Source organism: Chroicocephalus ridibundus, chromosome 20 (genome assembly GCF_963924245.1).
Source record: "Chroicocephalus ridibundus chromosome 20, bChrRid1.1, whole genome shotgun sequence".
In the NCBI taxonomy this organism is placed as follows: domain Eukaryota; kingdom Metazoa; phylum Chordata; class Aves; order Charadriiformes; family Laridae; genus Chroicocephalus; species Chroicocephalus ridibundus.
Genome location: NC_086303.1, coordinates 6,992,259 through 7,020,229, shown reverse-complemented (window position 1 = coordinate 7,020,229; position 27,971 = coordinate 6,992,259). Strand labels below are relative to the sequence as shown.

At 60.1% G+C, this 27,971-nt stretch overlaps 2 protein-coding genes across 2 annotated transcripts; one reads left to right on the top strand and one right to left on the bottom strand.

Annotated features, from left to right (window-relative positions):
- Positions 1-1,054: 1,054 nt before the first annotated feature.
- WNT2B (Wnt family member 2B) lies at positions 1,055-18,876 on the bottom strand. Its single transcript, XM_063356412.1, has 5 exons — positions 18,218-18,876; positions 5,282-5,502; positions 3,448-3,725; positions 2,793-3,057; positions 1,055-2,191 (listed from the first exon to the last, which is right to left on the bottom strand). The coding sequence occupies exons 1-5, from the start codon at positions 18,379-18,381 to the stop codon at positions 1,962-1,964; spliced, it is 1,158 nt and encodes a 385-aa protein (XP_063212482.1). The 5' UTR covers positions 18,382-18,876; the 3' UTR covers positions 1,055-1,961.
- A 2,652-nt stretch (positions 18,877-21,528) lies between these two features.
- On the top strand, positions 21,529-25,121 carry LOC134525736 (uncharacterized). Its single transcript, XM_063356867.1, has 5 exons — positions 21,529-21,711; positions 22,788-22,995; positions 23,581-23,678; positions 24,005-24,270; positions 24,452-25,121. The coding sequence occupies exons 1-5, from the start codon at positions 21,529-21,531 to the stop codon at positions 24,453-24,455; spliced, it is 759 nt and encodes a 252-aa protein (XP_063212937.1). The 3' UTR covers positions 24,456-25,121.
- The last annotated feature ends 2,850 nt before the right edge of the window (positions 25,122-27,971 follow it).

Sequence of the window (27,971 nt, the reverse complement as noted above, 5' to 3'; positions counted from 1 at the left end):
ACGGGCTGCTTAAAAGTATTTGCAGATGAACGTTGCTGTTGACTTGTCCTTCCCCATTGTTGTTGTAACCTCATAACTTTCACGGAAACTTGCTTTGACCGTGTGAAATCCTCACCTGCCCATCAGCACGATGAGGATCAACATTAGGAAAACTAACATTTTTCCCAGGTCAGGAGAAAAGCATCCCTTGCCCCGGGCAATGGGCAGCGGAGCTCTGGGAGGGACGTGGCGAAGCACCATCAGCGTCAGCGGATGCTCGGGAATGGCGATGGTGGAGGTCAGGGGTTTCACCTGGGTCGGCTGCGTTTGCAGGTAGAACTGTGTTACTTGTGCGGTAAGCCTGTTGGTGTGGGTTGGTGCCTTTTGACCAGACTGTAAAATATCTGTACATTAAATAAAGCATCTTTGCAATCGTTGACCAAGCTTGGGGAAAAAAAGACCTGTGGGAATTCTAGAGACGAGAGGGGCTGATCTCTGTCACCTACCTGCGGGCAGCTCTGCAGCCCGGCCCCTCCCCGCAGCAGCTTCAGCCTTAGTTCATAGTTTAAGTTTGGGGTGTTTGGTTTGTTTGGCTTTTTTTTACGGGAAGGATGTGAAACCTAACCCAGCATCTCCTGCCCGACCCAGTGCTGTGGCACCAGATGTCCTGGGGCATCCTGCTGCTGCTGAAGGATTCCCCCGGGGCTTTGCACGCTGGATCCATGATGCGTTCTGTGGGAAACCAGCCGGTTCCCGGGACAGGGAGGGCTGCGCTTTGGGACCGCGGGAGCTGCAGGTAAGCACAGAATCATGGAATGGTTTGGGTGGGAAGGGACCTTTAAAGTCCATCTAGTCCAACGCCCTGGAATGTTTCCAGGGATGGGGCATCCCCCACTTCTCTGGGCAACCTGGGCCACTGCCTCACCACGCTCAGCGTAAAACATTTCTTCCTTTTGTCTAGTCTAAATCTTCCCTCTTTTAGTTTAAAACCATTATGCCTTTTCCTATTGCTACAGGCCCTGCTGCACAGGGTGTCCCCATCCCTCTCCCAAGCCCCCGTCAGGGACTGGAAGACCTCCCGCAGGTGGCAGAAATGCGGTGGGCTGATTCCCGCGCTGGAGAAGTGCCCACCAGGGTGTGTAGGAATTCAAGAAGCAAAGAACATAATTTTCTGATATAGGTTTATAATGAATTTTGACTTAAAATAATAAGCAGTATACACAACATACGAGTGGGTTTTACAGAGACGCTGTTGTATCCGTTGACTTCAGAACCTACCAGTAAGTTCACAGATTCTGTTTGCTTTCTCCAGCCCTCTGTCTGCCAGCATCCTGGGGTGGCCCCTGTCTTTGTGCGGTCGCTCGGCTTTCAGGTCCGATTCCCAGCTCCGCGCGTCGCCGTGCCTGGGCAGATGGGGAGAAGCCTCGTGCAGAGGCTGCTCTCGCCCTGCGGCACCGGCGATGCGGCTGCGGCCGCTCTGGGGAAACGTGGGGATCAGGAACTGCCTTAGGGATGCGCAGCACCCTGCCTCTGGCCTTGCAAAAAAGCAAAAGCAAGGATGCTTTCTGCTAGAGTGGGTTATTCTGAACTAGTGGGGTTGTTTGCCAGCGAAACTTTACTGCAAGGTGAATTCTCTGGGGAGGTGCAGGGTTCCTCAGCCGTCGCCTCCCGAGCATCGGTCCCCAGGTCCGTATCGGTTGCACCGTCCCTTCGCAAAGAGAACAAGGGGCAACGGCAGTTTCACAGTTTAAGCAAGGACATGGACTCCTCCTGGGTGGGGATTAGTTTTGCTGAGCAAATAGAAGGGTCCACGGTACCTCCTGGGAAATGTAGTCCTTTCTTTAGTGCTTTGCAGAATTAATTAAATAAAAGCCATGCAGTTGAACTACAGCTCCCAGAATGTCATGGCCCGCAGGGCACAGTCTTTTAACAAATTGCAAGAGGGGGTGGCAGTGGATTCCCGCCTCCGCGCTCCCGTCTCCTCAGGTCTGGTCCAGCCACTCGGCCCGTTTCGGTGCTTTACACGTGTGCACGTCCACAGTGTCCTCGCACTCCTTGCAGCGCACAGCGCAGCACCAGTGGAACTTGCACTCGCACTTGGTGACGCGAGTGACGCGGGTGGTGTCGTACCCCCGCCCGCAGCACATCACCTCGCAGCCGTCCGTCCCGCGCGACATCTTGTTGCACACGCGGCCGGCCGTGCCCAGGGAGCCTGGAGAGGGAAGTGAGAGCGGGTTCAGGGGGCTCCTTCTCCAGCTTGGTCAAACGCTTCCTCCACCCCCCGCCCACTAAGACGGGGATCTGCCATGGAGACCTCGGACACCACTGCCTTGGCGGCGGTGGAACCTCCTTGTTTGTGCCACAGCGTAGTGCCAGCAGCCGAAGGCTGGGCTGGTTGCGGAGCCTGGGCTCCCTTTGGTAAGGGCAAGGGCTGCAGCGAGCCTGGCCATGGACACAGCTTTGGGGACCCTCTGCATGGCCCCATCCCCGCTGCTGGAGCCCGCACCCGCTGCTGCCCAGAGCACGGTCACTACACGAGGCCTGGTGGGTTTGGATTTTGGTGTAAAGCCTGGGGGTTTGGGGCAAACCCAGTCCTGTCTGCACAGGCATGAGGGGCTGTAGAGACCCAGTGCCCCGGCGAGCACTGACACCCGCTGAGGGGCTGGGAGACCCCCCCGTGGCGTGACCCCCCCCACCGGGGACTGGGGTTCGTTGGGAGCAGCGCTGCCAGGCTGGGCTGGCCGGGACCTGCTGGACAGCCAGGAGGGGAGCCAGAGCCGCTTTTGGGCAGCGAGTGGAGCTGTGGTTTTTACCTGCCGACTTGTCCATCACACAGTAATCGGGTGAGTTCTCAAAATACACCAGATCTGTTTTTGTGGGCTTCCTGAAGTTCTTGTTGGCCACCGTGAAGCCAGTGCCATCCTGGTTCATCGTCACCTGGATGGCGCCGTTGTATTTCTTCCTTAGGTAATCCCCCGTTTTTCGAAAATCTGACATTGCCAGCCAACAAGTCCTTAGTGTGCAGGAGCCGCTGACGCCGTGGCATTTGCACTCCAGCTTCAGGAAACGCTTCACAGCCTGTGGGAAGAGGGATGCCGTGAGGACCGACGGCCACCTTGGGCATCGGACATCGCGCCTGGCTCTGCTTGTCCCCGGGGCAGCTTCATCAGCCCTCGCCTGCGCGGGACGGGGCTGCTGCCTGCGGAGGACGCGTTCCCACGGTGACCGAGGACAGGTGCTGGGGGCACGGGTAAGCGGGGTCCTGCCATCCCCATGGGGCTGCTCCCCGGGCAGAGCGTGCAGGGGGACACCGGGACGGCAGGGCAGGCTCCTGCCCTCGTCTGCAGCAGGACCTGCCCCCCGCGGCCACCCAGGTCCCAGCCCACGGCCCGATCTGCGCCCGCCGCCCCTTCCCCTGCCGGGGGTCGCAGTGGGCCGGCCGCGCACGGGGCTCGGGGCTGCACTCACCATCCTCCCGCAGCGGTTGTTGTGCAGGTTCATCAGCGCCCGGGCGTCCTTCACTTTCTTCTCCTTGGCGTCCACGAAGGCTTTGGCAAAGCGGATCCCGTAGTTGATGTTGTCGCTGCAGCCGCCCCAGTCGAACTCCCCGCGCTCGTCCTTGGAGCGGCCCCTCTTGAGCGGGTCGCAGCTGCAGGCCTTCAGGTCCCCCTGGCTGCAGGCCCGCGTGATGGCGTACACCACGCCGGCCGAGGAGATGGCGTAGACGAAGGCGGCCTCCCTGCTGCCTGCCGCGGGGAGAGAAACGGGGATGGGGAGTGAGTGTGCCGGGCTGGGCCAGGCGCCCACTGCCCGCCCGGGAGCGGGGCACGGTGCGGTGGCACCTTTGTGGCTGGGGGGCAGATTGTCCTGCACGTGGGTAAACCGAGCCCAGTCACCTCTGCCGGCTGCCGAGCCCAGCCTCGGCGTCCCTGGCGCCTTTCAGACTAAGGGGAATTTTGTGCCGAGCCTCAGGGCTCAGCAGCTCGGGGTGTCGCGCTGCTCTCAGGGCTGCCCGACTGCTCCCCTCGCTGACCCACGGCGCGGGGCCCCGCGGGTGCCCGTTGGTGCTGAGCTGGCTGGACTGGCCACTGCCCTTCGGCTGGGGCCACCTCCCTGCGGGGCGATGCCGAGTGCAGGAGCTGGCCACGGCTTTGGCTGAGCTTGGCTTTCCCCACGCGGCACAGCGTGCCGCCTGCTATTTTATGTCTCTGGTTCGAGTTCGCAGCTGTTTTTATAATGCTGTAAAAGACGCTGCAAATCAAAACCATGTTCGTCTTCATTTTTGAGAGCCTTTGAAAGCAACTTCAAAGGGAGCAGAGCTCTCTTTGGGCCTCGCAGGATGGGGCTGTGGCGAGGAGCTTTCATCATTCCCCATCCTTTGCCAGGAGAGGATGCGGGTGGGATAAAGGTGCCGTGGCGGGGATGGAGAGCCTGCGACGGGGCAGGCTGCAGCATGGCAGGGCCAGTGTTGCGTCCCAGCACTTCCAGCCCCCTTCCCTCCAGCCAGCTCCTCCCGGGGTCTGGGGTGCAGGCTCTGCGCTCGCCCACCCCGCCGGGCAGCAGCCCCATCCCCCCGCCAGCCGGGAGCCCCCCGCTCCCCGCCTGCCTCCGCGGGCGCCCACGTGTCCTCCATATGAGCTGCTCCTGGCCAGTGGAAAGGCTCTTCCCAGCCGCCTTTGATTTGGAGGCTGCGGGGCTGGATGTGCTCCCGGCGTCCGCTGGCTGCCGGAGCCCACGATGCTGCTCCTGCTCTGGAACTGCCCCTGTCCCTGTCCCCATGGCGCCCTTCCTCTTTGCTCCTCGGGCATGTCCCTGCTTTCGCTGTATCCCTCCCTCACCTGGTGCGGGAAGGTCCCTCCCGGGTGTGCGGGGCTGGCGGCTGCCCCACAGCCGTGGTCCTCCTCCACCTTGGAGCCCGCAGCCAGGACTGGCGTGGCGGCGCTGCCTCGCCTCCCTCGCCATGCAAGGGAACAGCCAGTTCCCACGTGAACTGCTGAGTCCCGGCCAACCCCGCTCTCCAAATATTTATATATCCCATTACTGTTTACATACGAGCCTGTTCTCCGGAGGTGTCTCCTCCTTCCCCCTTCTCCCCCTGTGCTCCCCCTGCTCCATCTCATCTGGTGCAGTTATTTCAAACGCGGTGCTCTGCTCCCATTACTGCTTGATTAATTTACAGGGAAAGGCAAAGCTCTCCTCAGGGAGTAATCCAAGCCACCGGGCATGGCAGCACGGCGAGAGGAGAGACTCTCCCGGGGAGACAAGGCACGTGGCAGCGGGAAGGGGATGGGGCAGAACCTACTTCGCAGCATGACCCGGCCAAAGACAGTGTGGTCCCGGTCCAGGGTGCTGCAGTTCCAGCGGTGGTGCCGGAATTGGTGCTGGCACTCCCGGATCCACTCCTTGGCTCCCTCCCCGACTGACTGCATGATGTCGGGGTATCGCTGGCACAGCTGCCGCTGCTTGTTCACCAGCCCGGGGATGTTATCGCAGATCACCCTCGCGCCCAGCGCCCCGATGTACCTGCGAGAGAGAGCGGTGATGCGTTACTGGGAACCAGGTGGGGACCCCATCTGCTGCCCGCGGAGGGGGACAGTGTGGGCTCTGCCTCCCCAGGCCCTCACCCTGCGGGGGGTCTCACATTGAAGCCCACTTTTCCCTCTTCACAGCCGCTCTGAGCTCTGCCGACGGCGTTCCCCTGCAGCGAGTGCCCTCCTTGCAGCATCCCCTCGGCGCAGGGGACCGGGGGAGCCGTGGGACGTGCCACTGGCTGTGGTTCAGTCAGGCAGGACGCAGGGACAGGGCACTGCTGAGCCATCACAGCCGCTGGGCTTCGGTCTTTGTGTTTAACAAAATAACCCCCAGCCGGGGTGGGGGAAGTTCTGCCCCGTGCGTGCAGCGCTGGGGCAGGGAGCAGCGGGGCTGCGGAGCCCATCTCCCCCCCGGAGGCAGCAGCTGTGGGGGCTGCACACCACGGGACCCGCGCCCCTGGGCTCCCTGTGAGCCCCTGGGGTGGCAGCGGAGGGACTCACTGATGTGCAAAGCCTCCCACCCTCTTCCCTCCACCCCAGCCCGCCCTGCTGAGCGCAGCAGGATGGAGCCCAGCTGAGACCAGCACAGCCGGCGCTGGCTCTGCGATGCCTCCTGCCCGCGCCCCGGCTGGGGCACACTGCGGGGACAACGGTCCCGGGCACAGGCTCCGTGCGATGCTCGGCTGGGGGAGAAAGAGGAGCCGCCTTCACCTCTGGTCGCTGCAGTCCCTGTTCACACTGTTACCTTCTCCCCGGCCATCTCATCCCCTCTGTGCATCTCTTGCACTGGTGAACGTTCACAATCGTGCCCTGAAGCTGGGTATCCAGGAGAACTACCCTGTGTCTCCTGTCCTGCCTGTACCATGCCTGCATCCCGCCTGCATCCCGTATCCTGCCTGCATCCCGTATCCTGCCTGCATCCCACTCCCCTCCCTGCAGGGGAGGGCGGGAGCTTGAAGCAGAAAGCCAATGCACAAACAACAGTCTGGTAGAGCCTGGCTGAGCCCCACGGGCAGCCCTCCACAGACACGGGGGAGGGACCCCGAGCTCTGTCCCGCGCCCTGCAGCCTCGCACCAGCCCGGGCAATGGCCGCAACGTGGAATTTTCCATCCCGGTCAGCCCCGGGCAGGCAGCGGCTGCTTGTGCCGGAGGATGGTGTTTGCCACAGAGCTGCGATTCTGGCTAGAAGGGATGAGGTTTGGGTGGGATTCAAATTTTTCAGCCCCCCCAGACTGGAAGTAAGAACCTCCCTTTAATAATAATAAAAAGCAATAAGCTTGGGCAATATTTCATTGCCTCTCTCTGGCGATGTTCTATCGCTTCTATCAGCCCCAGAGAGAGCTTGCGGGCGTAGGAAAGCCCTGTGAGCACAGAAAGCAGTGGGATCTGTTCCCTCTTTTAAAATATTTTGTTTAAACACTGGCAGAAGCACAAGGTCATCTCAGGCTGGAGCTGAGGACAATAAACCCAGCTCCCCATGGCTTTGCAAGCCCCAGCACCAAGGGCCCGTGAGCATTATTTTCGCAGGCTTGCTCGTCAGCCTTTCATCTGGTAGCAGGGGGACAAGGGCGATGGCAGGAGCCGTTTAGGAAAGAAAAGCCAACAGGAGCTCATCGAGCAATGCCGATGGCGGGCGTTTAATTGCCTCGCTCGTGCTGGGCCGCGAGAGTGGCCGGTTCCTTCCCGCGGTGAGCGGGACGAGGAGCATCCCACCAGGCGGGGGCTGGCACAGGCCAGTGGGCTTGAGCGCGGATGCAGAGATTCCGTGGGGCAGCGTGGCCAGGTCCCCTGGCCCTGAATTCACTCTGGCCACCCTGCCCAGTCCCAGCCAGGACAGGGACGGCTGCCGTGTCCCTGCCTGTGCTGCCGAGAGCTGGGACAAGGTGTCCCGGAGGCAGCGGTGTGGCAGGACGGAGGCAGCAGCAGCCAAAGCTCCTCTTCACTGGAGGAGAGAGACGCTGGGAAAGCTGCGAAAGGTAAAATGTTCTTTGATGGGCCGCCTCACGGGGGGCCTTTCGGGGACCCCATCCCCTGTCTGCCCCCTGCGCTGCCGAGCCCTGGCACTGGCCTTTGTCCCCGGCAGCGGGCTGGGGGCAGGGCGGGCTGTGGAGGGACCCCAGGACAAGGGACGGCAGATACAGCACCGACACCATCCCTGGGGAGACTGCGATCAAGGGAAACCCTCCAGACAGACAAACACCAGGCACTCCCTTTTTCACAGTGCCAGCTAATTACTTCTCGTTAATTCTCCCGCCAAACACCCGGATCAGAGCAAACGCTCTCAGCAGGAGGAGGCGGAAGGAGGGCAGGGCGCAGGGCAGGGACCCCGAGGAGCACCTCGCGTGCAGCGTCCCGGAGCCCCGCCGCGGTCGGTGCCCGTGTCTCCCCCCGCTCCTGGCCGCGCACAAGCAGCGCGTTTGCTGCGGTACCGACAGCCCTGCACCCGAGATGAGGTACTGAAACCCACCCCGCGATTGCTGTGGCGTTGGAAAGCGGCACAACAAGAGGGAAAATTCCTCATAGGTCTTGGAAGGGCTGTGGTTATCTCGGCGGGACCGAGATCTTCCATTTCGTGAGAAATGCTCCAGTTGGGTTCAGTTACTCTGAAATGGAGCAAGACGAGGAACATCAGAAAATTCTGCCAAGCAGAATTTTGGGAGGGGAAAAAACCCAAACATTTGTTTTGGATTGATGAAAGCATCCCTTCCGATTTTATTTCTAAAAAGCTGACATTTTAAAAACACTGAAACAGGAAAGACAATGGATGTTCTGAGAAGCCCCCAGCTGCTTTATCAGAACTGCATTTTTAAAAAATGAAGTTGTGCTGGAAGTGGCAAACTTCTGTGAAATGCTGTACTCTTGGGGAATCTGCATTTTTACAGCAGAAGAAAACAACCCCAAGCCTGGAGTTCAGAAAAGCCTGTGAGAGGGAACTGCTCCCGAAGCCGGAGGCTGCTCCGGCCCGGACTTCTGCGTGGCCAGGAGGAGCGAGGCAGGAGCAGCCTGCAGCGAGGAGAGCTGGGAGAGAGGAAGGGAGTTGGTAATTAAGTGCATGTGGGGATAACGATCCCCCGCCCTGTCAAATGGGGTTCCAGGGGAGGCTGCCTCCTGTGAGGTCCTCGCATAGTGTCTGCAGAGCCCTCGCATCGCCCTGCTGCGAAGGGCCACGCTGTTTGCCCAGCTCAGGCGGAGGGGCTGGCGCCGGTCCCTCCGACGGCCTTTGGCTGCGTGATGCTGCAGCATTTGCTCCTTGCACACCAGCGTGCCGGCACGAGCCCGCTGCGCTCCCCCTTTGCTCCTGGAGTTCAGCTGCCAGGAGGCGGGAGTGAGCTGCAGTGCTGCGGGAAACGCTGTGCCACCACGCACCGGACCTCCGCCTTCCCCTGCGAGCGGCAACTGCCCAGCGGCAGCCGGAGACTGCGTGTTACAAAGGCAAGTGCTTTCGGAGGTAAAGGAGGTGAAACGCTCCAGGTTCCCACGCGCCCTCCTCCTCTCTGCCACTCAATCTCCTGCACAGACGCATCCACCGGCGCAGCTGAAGCCCCTTCCCAACAGCCCGGGAGCAGCGAGGGAACAGGAGACAACTGTCACGTGTTGGCTCCCAGTGCTTGTTCTTGTCCTAAGAGCCTGCTGACTTCGACTCTTGTAAACAAGGAGAAACCTAAATTGCTTCTAAGATAAACAAGCAAATCGGAGGCAGACGCATCTATTTACTTGGCAGCATGCATTTTGTGTGAGCCCCCATCCAAGGCTTCCCTCCGTGCCGCATGTGTCCCGCTCCCGCGCTTCCCACGAGAGCCTGCCCGGCATCCCGACGGACTCGCAGACTCCTGGGGCTGCTCCCGCTGAGCCATGGCCCATGTCATGTCTCTGCCCTCGGCTCAGACCGCTCTGGTGAAAGTCAGGGCTTTCCTGCCCGCGGCCGCTCTCCCCCCGCGGGCGCAGCTCCCTGCGGGTTAGGGGGGGGATCTCCCCGTGTGGGCAGCGAGTTCCTGGGATTTGCTGTGACTTGTCCCAAGGATCAGATCCCAGTACGCCTCGCTCCTTCTCAGTCTTCACTGTGCTGGAATCTCTTTCTGGATCAGCAAACTGTGCTTTTGGCCCCGACACAGTCCATGCAGCTTCCTGGTTGCTGGAATCTTTGACAGGGAAGAGCTCAAGGCTCAGGAGAAGCCCCCGGTGCAGCAGTGGGAGATCGGGGCATGGCCAGAGCCCGGGGCACCTTAGCGCCAGGCAGACGGGAACTGCTGCTGCCGGGGAAGGAGATGTCTCCGGCAGCCTGCCCGAAGGTGCCAGCGAGAGCCCGGCCAGGCGAGCGGACGGGCTGTGCAGCTGCCGAGGGGTTTCTCCAGATGCCAGGAGCCCAGGCTGCCTTTACGGGGCTTTGGGGGACTCTGCCGAACCAGCGGTCAGAGGGAACCACAGCTCTAGAGACCCCGGCAGGAGGATGCTGCTGAGGGGCACTCAGTTTCCCTGTCACTATAAATAACCAGCCCTCTGCCATGCAGACCAGGGGCACCTCCAGGTTCGGGGTTTTTTTTGTAGCTCAGAGCTGTTGGCAGTAATTTCATGTAATTGCTAAGACTCTACTGACCCAGCAGTTTTTTTGGGGGCAGGTCTCCAGTCCCGGAGAGGCATCGGCAGCGAAGCCCCTGCGTGCGCCCAGCTCCGGCCGTCACCAGCCACCGGCGAGACGGGATTGCTGCGGGGATCGGTAAGTCAGCCCGGCAGAGGCAAAGCCCTGCTCCTCGTGTCACTGCGGCGAGCCCTTGCTTTGCGCGTGGCTGGGGCGAGCGTCGGAGGGAAATACCAGCCATGGCGGGGCTGCGGGTGTTGCAGTGGCCGGGGAAAGCTCTGTTTCCTCCTGGTGCCAGCCCAGGGCTGGTCTCGGTGCACGGTGCCGGCCTCTCCCGGCGTGTCAGGGTGGGCTGCTCTGGCCACGGCTGCCCCGCACCGCAGGGATGCTCTGGCCCTGCAGAGCGGCTGCCACGGCTGCATCCCGCCCCGCAGAGATCCCGGAGCAGGGGAGGCTTAGCCGGGGTCGTGCCACATTTAGAGACTCGCTAGGAGATACCGGGTGGAAAACATCTCTTGGAAAATGAGGTTTTGAAGAAAGGATTTAATGGGAATGGGTAAAATTAAGTGGAATTGGAATTTGCTTGTTTGTTGCTTTTCTGTAACACCAAGGTGTTGCTGAGAAATATGTTAGTGCCGTCATTAAGTTTCTAATGCAATTTATACTAGACACGCTGCTGTACCCGGTATTTCATTTTACCCTTTTTTATATGGCATTGGAAAAACTATTTGAGCATTACTTGATTTCAAAAGGGAAATTTTTGGAATTGCCATTCTCAGGCAAATCTCATAATTTGAAATTTCTGGGCTCTGCTTTAGAATTAAAACAGCTGCTGAAGTGTTGCAAGTTCCCACTGCGGGGCGATTGTGGTTGCGCCAATACCATTAAAGGCACAATTTTAAATTAGATTAATGCAGGCTGAGCTTATCTCAGATGACTGTCGTAGGTTAATTACACACTGGGAGAAGGATGTCCCTGCAAGCAGCTGCGGTGACGCGGGAAGCCCTGGGTGCCCAGAGCCGAGGCACGAGGCGTCCCCGCGTCCCCACTGCCACTGGTTATCGTTTTTTGTGGCTGACAACCGACGGCAGGTTAACAGGTCTCCTTCCTGTGGCTTCTCTCTTCCCGAGGATCCCCAAACCACTTTGTCAACTGTCTGTAATGCCCTGTTCGGCGGCAGAGCCGGGCAGAACAGAAGCACGGCGGGGATGTCCCAGGGGAAGGGACATGGCACCACGAACTCCGACAGCTCGATGGCTTGAAATCACCAAGAGCTGCTCCTCCGCCCCGAAGCCGGGTGCCGGCACAGGCGGCAGGCTCGGCTCTGACATCCCATCTAACAGGTTCTCAGCTGGAGAATCTGCCTTTGGTGATGCCGCCTCTCCCCACCAAGCACAGGGGGCTCTCAACGCGGTTACCACAGTCCGGGCAGCTTAAACCCCCGCAGCCCCAGCCACCCCAGCTGCTCCCGGGGGCCGCTGCCGGGCTCCCCTTTTTCCTGGCAGTAGAGACGCAGCAGCCTCACGCTGCCTGTGATGTGCAGAGCAGCGCTCGGGCGCTCTGAACTCGCCCAGACCACGTTTAAAACAACAACCAAACAAAATAAAAAAAGCAAGCAAGAAAAGCACCGAGGTGTTGTTCCCGAGCACATTACGCAGCTGCCGGAGCCCCGGTCCCGTCTCCTCGGGTGGGAGATGCTCGGCCTCTGGCGCAGCCCGTCCCGCGGCCGCCGTCTCGCCCTGCAGAGCCTCGCGGCCGCTCCCAGAGCGCTGGTGCCGAGGGTGAGCGCGCTCCGGCTCCTCTGCGCTATCTGAGGCTGCTGGAGTCCTTCCCCTGGGAAGAGCCGTTCCCCTCCCCATTGCTCTCATAACCACTTCCATCGTCCTGAGAGACCAACCTGGGCGCCAAACCATCTTGGCTTCTGTTCCCTTCCCGTTGAGCCGACACGAAATCTGTATTTTGGTGGGAGGCTGGAAAACCCTAGGCAGCTATCGGAGACACCGCGTTCAGATAGGATCAAATCCAACATCCCTGCCCCTGTGCCTGATAAAGAGCAAATTCCAAGGCACCTGGCAGCATTTCACCTCCTCGAGTTCTTTGCATACTTCCCAAGGATGCGGCGCTTTCCTTCCTCTGCTCTGCCTGGCTCTGGGCAGACGATTTATAGCCAACTGCAAAGCACTTCGGGTTGCAAGGTGCTATAGACATTTGAGATATTATTTTATTATTATAAACCCTGAGTATTTTATTAAGCCCCACTAGGAACGGGGCCATCCTGGTCTGCTGGAATTGTTAACGCCTTGGAATGATTAATGGTCCTAATTTCCTCACTTAGAGCCACTACTCTGTATGTTGAGAGTGTTAGTCTCACTTGAATAATTTTTAATATCATAATGCTGAGCCACTACCAGTGCCATTCGAGGGACATATTTTTCATTTTCTGCACCGCAATCTTTCTGCTTCTTGTGTGTCGCCCTTTCTCCAGCTGTGTGCCCCGGGTTCCTTGTCAGCGTCCCCTCTCTGTGGTCTCCTGCCCCCGTGTGCCGTTGGTGGGTTGCGGTCCCTGCGGGAAGGACTGAAATGTCTGGACTATGCAGTCCCGGGGAGCTGGACCCAAATGAGCGCCCGTCCCCTCGGCTGACGTGGGAGGGTTTGCTCTTGGCATCTTGTACGGAGCGTGACCTGGACACGGAGGCCTGTTGTGCCTGCTGCGGCGTGAAGGTGAGATACGGTGTGTGCAGAACATCTATGGGGTGAGCGTGCTCCGGATGCTGCAGAGCCGGGGAGGGGCGAGGGCGGGAGGTCAGAAAAGCACAGGGAGAAAAGGGTTCCGGCACCTTCTACAATAACGGCCAAAATCTCGCTCAGCGCCGAGTGAAAGCTATTCCTTGGCGGCATTGTCGGTGATGTATGAACACAGTACAAATTGCTCAGCAAAAACATGCTTTATCCTTAAGTATCTTTTTTTTTTTTTCCTCCCAAAATCTCAGCGGCAGGAGGTAAGACAGCCTCTGGGGGTAACATGGGACGGATGATTCTTCCCTGGTCCGTGGCATCTTGCGTGCTGGGTGCGAGCTGCGCGGAGCAGACGCTGCGTCTTTCCGCAGGACCTGGCCCGGGTCTCCTCGCGGTGGGCTGCAGGCACTGCGGAAATCGGTACCGGTCATCGTAAAAGCTAATGAGTTTGGAAGAGCAAAAGGACTTTTTCTTCTGCGTTTCTTTGTAAGAAAGATTTCCTATAGGTGAAAGTGACCCTAATGAAAAATGAACTAAGAAATGCAATTAGGATTATTATAATGGCGCAGAGTGACTGAGAGAACCCATCTGTTCAATACACCCCAACCGCGAACACCAGGGCTGCTGCAAAGGCCACAGGGTTCATTCTCCATCACTCTGACGTTACTTTAAAACTTATTTTTCAAAGGGCGGCTGCCTGGACGGCCGGGGCTGTGGAGCGCCTCAGGATAAAGACTTCCCGGTCGCTGACCTCCTGCTTTTATTGCCATGCAAAGTGCTCCGCAACAGCGAGCGGCCAGCCGCTGCGAGCCCCCGCAGACGCGCCCAGCGCCGCACGTCGGCTCCCCTTCGAGGCGGTGGGTCCCCCCGCTACCTCGCCTGCGACGGGGGGGCTGCTCTGCAGCGGGGGCGGGCGCCGAGGAGGGAACGGTTCGTCCGCAGCGCAGGATGGCATTGGCAGCTACGGACACGCGGCCCTCGGAGCTGCCAGACCCTCTGCTAGTAAAGCCCCCCCAGGGCGCTGGGGGTCTGTCCTGCTGGGGCTGGCACGGAGGGGAGGCAGCGACCCCCCCGCGCGCCCCAAAGGGTTGCAGGGCGGTGGAGCTCCTCCACGCAGCTGTCTTTCCCTTGGCTTAATTTCAAACATTCCTATTGATGCTATTTCCCCTCCCACACACCTCCGTGGGATGCCTGTTTAAACGAGCCCCACTCTCCTGCATCCACGCGTACGCGTGATGGATTTTTCCATCGCTCTCCGTGCCCACCCGCTGCACCTGCGCCAGGGCCCCGCACCGGTGCCACGGCCAGCCCCGGGGAGGGACGGCGGCGGGAGCGCTGCTCCTTCCACCCGCCATGGGGGGAACGACCCCTTCTCCACCTGCAACGGGGGTGGCCCTGCCGAGCCCTCGGGAAGGGCTTGATGCCAGCTCCCGGGGTTGCTGGAGCAGGAGAGCGCGATGGGCACTGCTCCTTCACGCCTCGGGGCGTTCTCCCTGCCCATGGACACACACCCCCTCCCTGGCCGAGCTGAGTATCTTAGGGATACTCTAGATGGAGCATCCCCAAGAGTCCTCACCGGGCATCATGCCCCAGGGCACAGCGGCTCCCCAAGAGCCCCCGAAACCCACCCAGGCGTTGAGGAGCCTCATGTGGCCACCACGCTCCCGCGCGCTCCCCAACCCGCCCCCAAGCTCATGCTAGTCTTCCTTCCACAGATTTGTTTTATCTCTTTGGGAGCCTGATGCCTCCCATCTGTTCCAATGCCAGATGAAATTAAATATTTGTAGTTTCCAAGGGCTGTGGTTAGCAATAAACAAGTTAGCTAACGAGGATTTGGTGCGCCTCGGGGTTGGGGGGGTTCATGTGGGCTCGCAGGCGAGCGGGTATGTGTGAGGGTGGGGTGCAGGGGCGTGTGTGCATCCGGCTTTGTGTACATTTTTCTTTAACCAAACCTCCAATTTAAAATGGCTTTCCACACCAGAGCAGCTAGCGGGGCTCTCAATGGCGAGTAAACTCTACTTAGTTATTTACGCCAAGTTTGTTTATTGCACAGTTTATGTTTATAAGCAACATTTGTCTAATCTTCCAAATCTTGCAGAAGGAATTTCGGAGGCCGCTTTCGGGGCTGTCCGTGCTCTGGGGGCACAGCCCTGCCCCGCGGGCACCGGGGAGAGCCGCCGGCCCCGGGCGATGCCCCGCTCCTGCCCCAGCGCGCCCAAGTGTAAATGGGATTTAGGGATTTTCCCGGTGCATTCCTTCCTAATTTCCGTCTGTGTTTCAGCTGGTATTTTGTTGCTAAGTAACACGTTATAGTTTGGGAGTGTTTCTGCGTGGATGCTGCTCCCCGCAGCCAGGGCCGCCCCGTGGTTGGCCACGGTGGCCTCGGAGCCCGGCCAGCGGCGCCAGCCACAGCCGCGCCAGCCCCCGGGGCCAGCGCGAGCCCGGGGCCAGCGCCAGCCTGTCCCCACTGCCCACCCAAACCCGCTGCGTGCTCCGAGCACACGCACCCACGGGCACTTTTTCAAGCCCCAAAGTTCACCAATTCCTGGTGGTTTTGTGAGGCAGCACGGGCCGTGCCTGACGTCACTGCAAATTAATAATCTGCAGTTGTTTAGAAGAAACATTTGGTTGATATTTTCTTTGCATGTAACTGTGATCAGAACTGACCCACTTCTCACTATTAATCTACTTTAAAAGTCAACTCTGAAAATGAGAAGCATTTCCTCTATTTCCACAAGTTTATTGTGTGTGAATCCCTAGAAGAATTTGGCAATAATAATAAAAATAAGGAACGATGATGCACCACCAAATGTATTTACTGTAATATCAGTAGTGCTAAAGATGTGCTTGGAGACCTATGTAAATCACTGAATAACTTTTTCCCAAACCACAGCTGGCTGAAACCATTTTCAGTAAAACACAATTTCATCTAAACATTCTATTTTATCAGAACTGACACGTCCAGCAGAAGAGCGCTCGCTTCAATGAAGGCTTTTCTAAGGAATGTTCTGGTCTACGGAAGAGGGAGTGCGATCGAAAATGTGAGAAAACGTGAAAATGTGAGTTTAACATATTTGGTTTCTAATTTTTTTTTTGTTTGTTTCAAATGTCATGTACTTATGGTCCCTCGGACCATTTCTGCTTACCGAAACTGTTCAAAGGCATTGTGTGCGGCCGCACCTCGGCCGAGGAGCCACCGGGCTGCATGGGGGAGCTGCCCGGCCCTGGCCCCCCCAGGCTGGGCTCCTGCCCCGGCCCCCCCAGGGCTGCCCCCGCTCCCCCTCGAGCGAGCTGCCTCCAGCCGGGGAGTCGGGCTGCGAGCCGAGAACACAAACTGCTGCGGGAGCTAAATCCAGCTCCCTCCAAATAAGCCACAGCTACTGAGGCTGCAAATGTGGCTGGTTTTCCTCCCGCTGTCGGGAAGAGACGGGCATCGGGAATTAGGACAGACACCGCAGTAGAGTCATGGTGGGGAGAAGCGGGGTACAGCAGCAACGAAAATAGGTGGGTTTTATACCCTTCCTAAAGAAGGAATTTTCACTCTTCAGCCAGCGTCCAAAGGCGTTACCAGAACTGCCCAGCTCTGGCCAGATGATGCTGTTACTGGTCAGTATTTGGTCTTTTTCCAGGTATTTTACCCCACGCACCCACTCCTCATCTCTAATAAGCCTTCCCTTCTCTTGCCTCCTGGATAATGAGGTAATCCAACTTCTCCACTGCCCCTAAGACTCTTTCTTCCTTCCTCAGCTTTTAGCATATCGGCAGCATCACCTTCCGCACAGATGCCGTCCTGTCTTCGCCTGCCCTGGTGGGTGGGGGCAGAGCTGGGGGCTGGCAGCCAGGCCAGCGCCTGCATCGACCTGATACTTGCCGACGGTGACTCATTTTCTCACTCAGTGATTTCAGTTCCCCGTGGGCTGATCAGGCTGCAGGAGATCTCCTCCGGGCATGGCCGGGAACAGCATTGCTATTGCTGGTTTGCATCGTATGTGCCCCTGAAGCCTGTGCTGCTCTGGAAGAATTTGCTCCTCACGCGATCCACCTTTTGCGCCTGGTTGCAACCCGCTGCTTGAGCGGCGCGTCCCCCCAGGTTCCCCGCTCCCTCCCAGCCCACAGCTTTCCTGCTCGCCTTCCTCCTCCTGGGATGGCTCTCCCAGGGCTGCCAGCCTGGCCACGATAGCCACACGCCCAGACGTGCTCCCAAACACTAGGAATACTTGTGTTATCGGCAGGACTATTAAGTGCTCCCAGGCCCTTGCAACGTGCTCCACAGTAGTTGAGGAATTCCAGAAACCATCAGCCTCTTTTGGTGGCAGATGGGTTGAATTTGATTAAGTTCTGCCTCATCCACTGCAATGTGCTAACGATGATGAGCTTGGCGTGGAAAACAGTGTTTTCCACAAGGTTAGAGAGGACTTTTATAGGGTGGAGGACACTGAGAACTTTTCTGCAGCAAACTATTTTTTTCTCCGCTGTTACTGAACTACTGAAACAGCACAGCGTTGCTTAGAAAACTTCACATTCCCTGTGTTCCTAATTACTGACATTCTGCGTACGTGAATTTTTATTGTTACAGGAATCGGGACAGGAGGAAATTAATTTCTAGAAAGCTGTTATTTTCTATGGCATCATTTCTGTCTGTTACAGAGCCTCATCTTACCCAAATGAGGGAGAGCAGCAACTTGCCAGTTTGTGAGAAGCGGTAACGCAAGTGCGTGCGGTAAGACGGCAGCCCGCTGGGACCCGGGAGCTCGGCGCGATCTCCGGATTGCAGAGGGTGGATCGGGGGAGCTGCTCGCTGCCGCCGCCGTTCCCAGGTCTAAACCGCACCGAGGGGCCGATCCTGCTCCCCGCCCGGGGCGGGGTGGCTCTGGGGGGTCGCGGCGTGCGGGGCTGGGCTCCCCGGCAGATGCGGCGGGACTCGGGGGGTCCCCGCGGCAAGTCCCGGCCCAGGGGAAACGAGCGGCGACGGCGCTTTCGGGGCGCGGGGTGCCCGGGGTTGGAGCACGGCGGTGGCAGTGCCCCGGGGAAACCCCCGCCACCGGCCCCGCGGCGGGCTAGGGGCGCGGGCGGCTCCCCCTCCGCCGCTCCGGCCGCGCTTCCCCGGGAGCCGGGGCCGCCGCGGCGCAGGTGGAGCCGGGGGAGCCCCGAGCCCGTCCTGCCGCGGGGCTCCCAGCCGGGACCGGGGGGAGCCGGGGAGCCCCGGCCGCTCCCCGCCGGCTCCCGCGGCCGCACGTCGGGCGCGGGACTCCGGCCCCGGCTCGGCGGAGCTCGCTGCGCTCCCGCCGCGCTGCCCCAGCCCCGGCCGGGCTCCATCCCCGTCCCCATCCCCGTCCCCATCCCCGTCCCGCCGGCGGCAGCGCGGGGCCCGTCGGGCCCGTCGCGGGGACTCACCACCACGAGGAGTCGGCGCGGGGCGTCAGGGCGAGCAGGAGGAGGACGAGCGACAGGCAAAGCCGCGGGGCCGCGCCCGCCGTCCGAGGGAAGGCTCCGCACTCCGCACGCCCGGGGGCCAAGGCAATCCCAGGAGACGCTTCCAGGCGGTTTGGGCTGAGCATATCTCTCCGGGGCGGGGTCCAGACGGAGAAATGACCGGGGAGGGGGGTCCTGCCCGCGCTCCCCTCGGGGGCACTGCCCGTCACGGCCCCGCGGCGCGGCTGCCGGCTCCGCGCTGCTGAGCGAGCCCCGGCTGGGCCCCCACTCCCAGGCGCATGCTGCCGCGCGGGGGGCGGCGGGGCAGGGCCGGGCCGGGCGGCGGGGCTCCCCGCGGGGTCCCGGGCCGGGGCGCTCAGCGGGGCCGGCGCCCCCCGAGCGGCGCGGGGCGGGCGGCGGGGCCGGGCCGGGCCATGGAGGTCCTTGCGCGGAGGGCGAGGACGCTCTGGGGATGGGAGCGCGGGGGCCGTGGCCAAATATTGACAGCGCCCGCCGTGCTGCGGGCTCTCATTGGGCAGAGTCAGAGGCGCGGAGCCGCCGCTCCGGCCGGACCGACCCCCACCTCCCCGAGGGCAGGTCGGACAGCCCCCTCCGGGCCCCTGCCCACCGCCGCCGGGGCTGCCCCCGCCGCCGCTCCCACCGCCGCGCCCGCACCCGCGGGGACGCGGCGCGGAGCCGCCGGCCGCGGCCGCCCCGTCGGGCTCCGCCCGGGGAAGGGGCGCAGCGGGATGCTCGGGGCTGGGGCCGCCGCCGGCTCCTCCCGCGCTGGCCCCCGCCAGGTGTCACTGCAGGGTGGGAAACGGCCGCGGGGCTCCGCGCCCCGCCGGGGGTCCGCCCGCACCCCCCTCGCCGGCCTCCCGCGGGTCCGCCGCCCCCCGCAGCGCCCGGTGCGGGCAGGAGCGGGCAGCGCTGCCGGCTGGCGGGGAGCCGGGCGGGCGGCGGGGGCCGTGCGGACCCCGCAGCTGCGCGGGGAGTGGAGGGACACGGTCGGTGTTTTAGGACACGCACTCCCTGGGGCGGCGATGTCCCCAGCGAGGGCCACCGCCTTCCTCCCGCGGGACGGCCGGTGTCCCAGCAGCAGCCGCAGCCCCTCGTGCCCGTTTGCTCTCCCACCTCTGCTGCCCGTGGCGGCGGGACAGGGAGAGCTGGTGGACTGAGAGCTGCCCTTGGCTCTGAGCTCCTTCCTTCAGCGCCCTGAAACTGCTGGCTGGTGAGGACCAACCTACGTGGGAGCTCCCTCTTCCCCTTGGGGTTCCTGACTGGCTGCTCCTTCCACACCCTGGAGGTGAGCAGGCATTAGGCTGCAATGGGCAACTTCTCATTGCTGCCGCTTCCCAATAGGCCTGATTATTTTCTGGGATTGTAAACCTCATTATCCACCAAAGTGCTTTTCGCATGGTGGCGGGTGCCCTCAGCCACCCCCTCCCCTCGGCCCAGCTCAGCTCATTCTGCTCCTTCCTTCCCATTCCTGTTGTTGCAGATCAGAGAGCCACTGCCCCAGCCCGAAAGACATGGGGACTGGAAACTCACACTTGGTTATAATCTAATTATACTGTGGCAAACTGCAGTGACAGAAAGGTCCTGGTAGGGTGCAGTCCTTTTGTCTGAGCGCCCAGATGGAATATTGCATTACAGCTTATTCATAAAGCGATTGCACCGAAAAGGCAGATATTTATAGACTCGTGTGGAAGGCTGTGCGTTTGTTTAGAAGACCCATCATAGCGGATGGTGTGCTGAGGTCGCTGCTGTTGCCGTTTCATGGGCTTTTCTCCGTTACTGGGTTGTTCTCAGATAGTTCTCTGTATCCTGCTCTGATGGGAAAGGGAGGGGAGGAGGTGATAAGTGCCATGTTCATCTCGGCTGTGACGTGGTGCTGGGCAGGAGACTTCTGGGTTGGGCTGCAACTGGCTGCGGGATGAGGGCATGAGGCAGCGGGGCAGGCAGGGGTGCAGGCAGCGGGGCAGGCAGGGGTGCAGGCAGTGGTGCCAGCCCTGGGAGGGCGATGGGTGTCTGCAGGGAGGGTCGCAGCTGAATTTGGGCGTTGCGGTGGCGTGGTTGGGCCGTGTTTCACAGAGCTTTGCACCCAGCGTGCTGAATTCCTCTGTCAACCCGGTTGCTTCTTCTGATGTCGTCCTCCACGAGACCCGAGTGGCAGCTCAGGGACTGTTCCCTGGGCTTCCCTGGGTTTGCGTCAGGCTCTCCCATCCCTGCCTGCACTCGGCGGCGCGGGAGGCCGGGGCAGCCCTCGCTCCTCCAGAGGCGGCTGGGCCGGGCAGAGACTCACATTTGATCTTTCATTCAAATGAGCAGCGCTCAGGGTGTCTGGGTGCTTCGTCCACATGAGCTGCGGTGGGTAAATAAACAAGGCTCTGCTTTCAAAGGCTTTCACGATTCATTAACTTCAAAGGAACGAGCTCTCTATTTTCTTAGCAGGTCAGTCACTCTGGAGACTCGCTCCGGGAGCTGAAGGTGGCGGCTGCTCACGCCGGGCAGCGGCTGCAGGGCCCGCTGTCACTGTCACGCCTGGCACGGCATGGAGCTGCGGTGGGGGGCAGAGGGACAGTGCACGGTTGGTGGGGAGGAAAAGCAGGGTAAGGAAATGCGCAGGCGAGGACGCTCTGTGGCATTCCCTGTCCCGAAGAGCTGCCCCGTAGGTGACATCCAGCCCGCAGCGTGCTCCGAGCACCATCGGGCAGGGTTTGCCAGCCGGGGACGTGCACCAGAGCCGCGCCAGCTCTGCAGAACTCTCCCCATCTCCCCACGGAGGTGAAAGCGGTGCGGTCCTGCCTGCCCCTGCCATCACCCCGTGGGTGAGGGTGCTCTGCCCCGTGTGCAGGGCTCGCTCCGGCGCTGCGAGTGGGGAGGTCGCTCCCTCCCCAGCTGCCCCCCCGCCGTGCTGGATTCCTGCATTGGCTGCGCAGGCACAGGTGCTGGGGCTGCGCCAGGAGCGTGTCGAGAGTGCAGAGGGATTGCTGCACCTCCAAAATGCCCGTGCTGGGCACAGCGAGGAAGCTAACCTTTCATGTGGCAGCCCCAGGAATAACTTGGGGCCTTGCATAAGCGCAGCCACCTGGAACCCCAAGGGGAAAAATCACTGTCCCGGGATAACCCTCGGTGCCAGGCCTGCTGACCTCATGGGAAACCTATTTTCTGAGGCAACAAAGCCCCATTACAAACATATTTGTTGGGAACTTACTTTGGGATGGATAGTGAGGCCCAACCAGGCTCCTGACCTTGTGCAGAAGTGACCACAGAGGGGCACAGCCTCCGCCATGCTCCTCTCCTCTGGCCACAGCACGGCAGGGCTAGGGCGCCGCGGGGACACGGTGCTGGACATCGTCACTGCCCAGCACAGCGGCGCCAGCGGAGCCCCAGGCGAGAGCCCTGCTCACGGCAGGGTGTCCTGCTCTGTGCTGGGGGCTCCACTGCCGCCGGAGCCGGCCCTGGGCCCCCGCGTCAGCAGCTCGTGCCAAGGAGGATGCCCGGGGAGAAGCAGTCCCAGGCTGGCTGGGTCAGGTAAGGGGTTCCTGGCTGGGGGTGGCACGGAGACACAATGGCCACAAGAGCCAAGTGCTCGCTGGAGGCAGTAAAGGAGACGGTGTGGTCAGTGCTGAGCCGCTGCCTTGGGTGCGCTGAGCCCTGATGACTTCAGTACTTGGTTATGAAAGAAAGGTCGTTTATCCCCCAAAAGAAGGACAACTCCCAACGGCTGAGCAGTGCCCGGTTAGCCCCTGGCTGTCTCGCCGAGGTCTGAGATGCTAAGAATACAGTTTAGATAGCTACACATAACCAGAACGATGAATTGACCCTTCGTAACAGCCTCCACCACCATAGAAACAGGAGCCAAACAAACAGGCAGGAGCCAGCCCTCTGAGCAGCGCGACGGCATATGCTTTGTCGGTCTGTCCCCTGGTTCCCCTGTTAATTGCTTTGTTCCTTCTCAGATTAATTGAAGATTGCTGTGTGGACATGCAGCGCCCGCCTTTGCAGCCACGTGGTGTTGGTAACCCTTTGGCCTCCATTGGTGCCTGGGCACCGACAAGGTGGGGACAGTGTCCCCTCCCGCGCGTGTCCGCTGGTGGGCAGCTCCTGCCCGGTACGTGTGGGAAGGCGATGAGGCAGCGGGTCCAGCTGCAAGCAGGGGAAAAGGCTGAATAGTGAAATTAAAACCCTGCCTGGTGTCAGATGGTTTCCCCCCAGGAGATTTTGTACCTTCCCGGAGGCCTTTGCCAGGTGCAGTGCCCTGGGAAGAGCCGATTTCCCATCGCGGGACCCATCCAGCATCGGTTTGGCCCTGGCTCCATCCCTCCCGTCCCACCTGCCGGCCCGACAGGCTCCTCTCGGCCGGCGAAACGCTGCTCGGTCTGCACGAGCAGCCAGGTTGGGATTGATTGCTGCAAATCCAGCTGCGTTAGTCATAAAAGTCACCGAAGGCCAGAAATGGTGCAATAACACCTAAAAATACCCGTGCCGTGCCAAGCAGCCACGGTTTCCGTCATCCTCCAGAGGCATCTGTGTATTGTGTGCGCAGCAGAGCACGCCGGGGAGAAACCGCCATAAATCCTGCCGGCCTCCGCTCTCGGCTTCTCCCTCCTCTGCCGCGGCTGTGCTGGTGCTGTCTGGCAGGCGCGAGCCCCGGCTGTCATCGGCAGATCAGACGAGGCTGAAATTTGACAGGCCTGTGGAAAAACACGGGGTGACATCACGCAGAGACACCGGCCCACCGATTCATCTCCGAGGTCAGCGGCTGCTTTATTTATAGCCAGGCAGAGCTTTGAGGTGGGTTTTTGCGGGAGCGGAGCAGCATCGGGTGCTTGTCCCACGTCCCTGGAGTGGCCACGATCCCTCGCTGCGGGGACACCTCCGTCTCCTCCGGACACCGCTGGAGTGGCCGAAACAGGGCTCAGAAGCACCAAAGCCAAGCCGGGAGCACTGGGAGCACCGGAGCCCGGCGGGAGAGACCGGTACCGCTGCGGCACTGGTGCCCCTTGTCTGGGTTTCCAGCGGTTTTCTTTGCTCCTGGAGTTTTCCCTGGCCCTCCCCAGGTCGGCTCCCCCCAAACCGCAGCACATCAAACTTGAAATGTTTTGTGAAACTCTGTCAAGTTTTGGGGGAAAGGGAAGGTGCTCCCCAGGGCACAAAAATGTTCCGTTTCTTCGTTTTCAAAACAACCTTTTCCATTTCCAATGACTTTTTGTTCTGTGGTTGTTAACATTTTCATTCTACTTTATAATGCAAAACAAAATTACAGTTAAAATAATATATTTAGAGTTTATCAGTTGAAGCATGGCAAGCCATCCATTTCTCTGGGTTTTCTTTTACAGATAACCGGGAAAGCTTTGGGGTGGGTGATTCTGAATTGGAACAGAAACAGGTTTCAAAATGTTTTGCAAAGACAGAACTTCATCTCTGTTGCCAAGTGGTAAGTGGCCAAGGGGAAAAAGAAAACCCTATCAGGTATATCTCAGGCATTGTTTCTAAATGGAGAATTTTTCCTGTGATTAATAAAAATGGGAAAATAGGGCCAAATCCTGCAGATACTTTGACCACAAAGCTTGTACAAACACGCTGGCTGGGCTTTGGCTGGAAAGACCAGGCTTAATTAGTTCCCTCCTGTCTAGGGATGTGGGTTGTCGCTGTCAGTGCAGGGAAGGATTTATGTTTCCTTTTCCTCGGGAATATGATCGGTGTCTAAGTATTAAGAATAATCATTTCGCTAATGTAAGGCAAATTTCTTATCCTACGCAGCCGATAGCGAGGGGGATGCTGCGGAGCGGCGGATGCAGTTCGGACGGGTGCCCGGCAGTGATGAGGATTTACTGGTGCCTCCGTGACCCCGTGCTCGGCGCTGGCTGCTGCGGGGCTCTCGGACGGGGGGCTCACCTTTGCTTGGTGAGAGACCCGCCGGCGTGTGGACCTGGGGCTGCGCAGCACCCGCACGCCGAGCCTGGGACCGCATCCCCGAGCGCACTGCGGCCAGTTCACCGGGCACGGCCAGTGCCCGCTCAGCGGACGTGAGTTGCCTTTTCTTTTACGTTGTAAGCCCGTTCTGCTGCCAGCTCCGGGACCGAGCCGCCCCGGAGCCTCCTGCCAGGTCCTGGGGTGAGTGGAGGAGCTGCCCCTGGGCTGGTGGCAGCATCGCAGCAGCTTTTGTCATCAAAATGCCCACGTTTTTTGTTCTGCCCTTGGAAGTAGGTAACGCCGAGCCTCCCCAGGCCTGCGGTGAACAGCACAGACCTCATCTTTCCTGGCTTCAGGCTCCCTGTAGCAGCCCCCGTCTGGTCACCGAGTCCCGATGAATCTCTGCTGAAAAGCTCGCAGTGTTGCAGCTCGGCGTGGCGGGGAATTTGGAAGGAGAAAGAGAAGGTGGAATAAGCGCGGAAGCATGGAGAGTCCAAGCGTAAGTCCAAACTAGGGCAGGAAAAGCACCGCACACAGCGCTAACCTTATCATCCAGGATGGATTTTAAGTGCTTCTTCAGTGACTCATAGTCCCTGAATGGGTTTGAAGGACTGTCCGCCTGCGAGGAGAGGCCAGGGAGCTCCAGATCAGATAACAGGTTATGACAAAGCCCGCAGGCGGCCTCGCACGGGGCATCGGCCGGGCCGGTGGCCGGGGCTGCTTGGCCCCGCGGGGAGGGACGAAATGCGGTTTCTCACGTGTGGTTTGGATGGGCAGGGGGTGGCGGAGCCCCTCACACCCACACGCCGCTCCCGCGAGGGATCTGGTTGCTGGTGTCCTGCACAGCGTGGTCCCCTGCTCCAAGTCCCCCTTCAGTCTTGGGACACCGACCCTCCGCAGAGCGGCGCTGGGGGGCTGGCACACCTCACTGCAGGGCCAGGCCATGCTTTCTTCAGCCGCCTCCTTTTCCAAGCATCCAGCGTGGCTGCTCCAGGCTGTCTCCTGTGCCAGACCCGTCTGGAGCGGGCAGGACCTGCCCAGGGAGCTGCCCCACGAAGGCGGGCGGTGAGCGGGAGAGCAGCCCGTGCCAGGGCTCCCTGAGCTGCGAAACCACGGCTCCCTGCGGCCGGACCTCTGGGGTCTGCTCCCCCTCCTCCAAATCCCCTGGGAGGCAGCAGCGCCCTTATTCCCCTTCTCAACTGCGGAGCTCCCCTCTCCATGGACGGGGCGGTGGCTGCTTAGGTGTACGGAGGACTCTAACAATCCTTCGGGCGCTGGTGTGCGTCTGTGCAGAGGGGTGCACACACACGTGTATATTTTTTAAAAATGCGTATGTACTAGAACTTCTCCAGCATGAGAGCTGTGAGACTTAATTAATTAATATCTCGTTGTTGCTGCGTGGTGTTCTTGGGGGCAGGGGGAACGGGGCCCTCTTTCTCCGCTTGAATATACCCAGTCCTGCCCGGTCTCGTTCCGTGGGTCTCGCTGGGGACCTCTCTCCTTGGCACGGTGTGACTGCCTCTGCCCTGGTGACGGGGCCGGCTCGGAGCTCAGAGCTGGCATTCCTGGTTCTCCCTGCCGCCTGGAGCGGGTTGTGAAGGTTGGTGGCTCCCTTGTCCCCGGCTCCCGGCATCAGGATCGGGGGGGGCAAATGGAGACAGGCTGAAATACATGTTACTGATCTAAACCTGCTGTAAAAAGCCCTCTCTGTATTGTGCCTTACATGAAAGATGCTGGTATAGTTCAGAGGTTAACTTTTATCTTAAGCTCAGCTAGAAGCTGAAGAGTTTTAGCATTTTTTTTTAAAGTATCAGAAAAGTGAAAAAAGAGGACAAATTCTGATCTCTGTTATATTGGTATTAATGGTGAGAAATTTAATGGAAGTCTGTAGAAGCTTCTGATTTACTCTTGTGTGAGATGGGATAGAAATAGCCCAAAGAATCTCATTGCTGCTGCCCGGATTCATCCGCACAGCAGAGAGCTATTAATGCTCTGTTTTCTTGCCTTTGGTCAATACATCCTGCAAGGCGGGAGGAAGCTGGATTATGTCTGCGAGTGTCCCAGCGTCATGCTATGTCGGATAATGAACTGTGGCTAAATTGGATCAGCTTTTCAGTTGCCGGCCTCTCTGAAATCCACCAAGGAGTCACGGCAGCAAGCTGTGCTTTCAGCCCCGGTGTGCCGAGAACAGAGCGGTGGCTCTGATAACCCGCGTGCTGCTGTGCCGCCGCCAGGGTCAGGCAGCGGGGGCCGTTGTGGAGGTTGCAGGCTGGAGCAGGTGAAAATCATTGTTAACCTGGAAATTGTGCAGCTCCGTCTTGCTTGGTGCTTCCCCAGGCCTTAAAAATGGCTGGTCTGGTGCAAATCTGCTGTTGGAGGAGAGAGGGATGTAATGAGAGCAGCATCTCGCTGCGCCCCGCTCGTCATTTGCTTTTGAGCTGATTATTCAGTTAATCCTGGTGGGTGAGGAGTGTGGCTCGGGAAGCATCCGGGCTCGGTGGAGAAACACAGAGAAGCCCCTTGTGTTGGACACCTGAAGGTTTGTGTTTCCATGGAAATGGAGGGTTTGATCCTGGGTTACTAGAGAATCTTGAAAGACCCCCCCGGCTTGATGGCAGGGGGCTCAGACCTGGAAGTGCAGAAGACTCGCCAGCTCCTCTCTGCTCGCCTGGTTGCGGTCTCTGGCGTGATGGGACACTCCTGTCCCTGTCCCTGTCCCTGCCCGGTGCCCAGTGTTTGGGTGCCCCGAGGAACGGCCCCTGTGCTCCCAGTGGGCTCCGACCCCCTCCTGGTGACGCTGGGATGGGACCCCGTCTCCAAGGGCACTGCCACACGCTGTCCCTCCGTAACCCGTGGGATGGGGCTCACCGGGGTTTCACCAGGTTCTCGGTGTTGTGGGTAAGGTGACAGCAGCGTGTGCTGCTGGGGTGGCACAGGGTCGAGCTCAGACCCCGATGGCCAGAGCCCGGCAGCCTCCTGCTCCTGCCTGGCAAGGTGCCCTGGGGGCGGCTGGAAAGCCGGGGTCAGGATGGACCCTGGAGGAGCCCGAATCCCGCGCAGCTGGCGGAAAGCTGAGCCCGTTCCTCCTGCATGCGCGAGGAGTTCAGCCCAGCACTTTATTATGACATTTCAAACAAAACAGGAGCGTATCTCCCAGCCCGGGGACCCGCGGGGACGCTGTGCGAGCGGGGGGGCTGCGGGGGCAGCACCGCGGGCAGGGTGTCTGTATTTTCACTGCCGCTCCCCAGAGCGTAATCCTGTTAAGGGCTGAGCGTCTGATTCAGCTGTCCTGCTGTACGGCTAATCCTGCCAGCAGCAGCCTGCATTATCCCATGGCCGGGGGAGGTTCCCCGGCCCCTCCAGGCTCTGGGGTCACCGCGGGGGTCTCTGGCCCCTTCGCCCTCCCCGCGGGCGGCCCAGGAGCCCCTGCCGCTGGCCCTGCTCCCCTCCCTTTGGGAAGTGAGCCCCGAGAAAGGCTGGGAATTGTGTACCCCCCCGGGAGCCGTGCAAGGCTCCTTTGAACTGTCCTGAGCAGCTTACGGCCCCCGGGCGTTACGGCGGGCACCCGGCGGGCGCTCCATCGAGGCCGGCCCGAGCCTGGGGAAATCCCGGCTTTGATCCCATTGTCTGCTTTTGGGGCTGCCGCCTTCAATAGTTTCACAGCCAGGGAGTTATTATTACTCATTACCTACCCGTTTGCCGGGCTTTAAACGCTGGTTTCGCTCACTTCTGTGATTTCCCCTCGTCTCGGGGAGTTTCACCCTCTGGCATCGCCGGCTCCGCACAGGCAGCGCAGGCTGGTGGGGTTTGTTCC

Bases quoted from the DNA above. Each gene is read 5' to 3' on its own strand.
- WNT2B (XM_063356412.1), bottom strand. From the start codon at position 18,381: ATGCTCAGCCCAAACCGCCTGGAAGCGTCTCCTGGGATTGCCTTGGCC. The intron at 5,503-18,217 runs GTGAGTCCCCGC...TCTCTCTCGCAG, and splicing joins CGCGCCGACTCCTCGTGGTG to GTACATCGGGGCGCTGGGCG. The intron at 2,192-2,792 runs GTAAAAACCACA...TTCCCTCTCCAG, and splicing joins TGTGATGGACAAGTCGGCAG to GCTCCCTGGGCACGGCCGGC.
- LOC134525736 (XM_063356867.1), top strand. From the start codon at position 21,529: ATGCTCCTCTCCTCTGGCCACAGCACGGCAGGGCTAGGGCGCCGCGGG. The intron at 22,996-23,580 runs GTCAGCGGCTGC...TTTCTTTTACAG, and splicing joins CCCACCGATTCATCTCCGAG to ATAACCGGGAAAGCTTTGGG. The intron at 23,679-24,004 runs GTAAGTGGCCAA...TATCCTACGCAG, and splicing joins TTCATCTCTGTTGCCAAGTG to CCGATAGCGAGGGGGATGCT.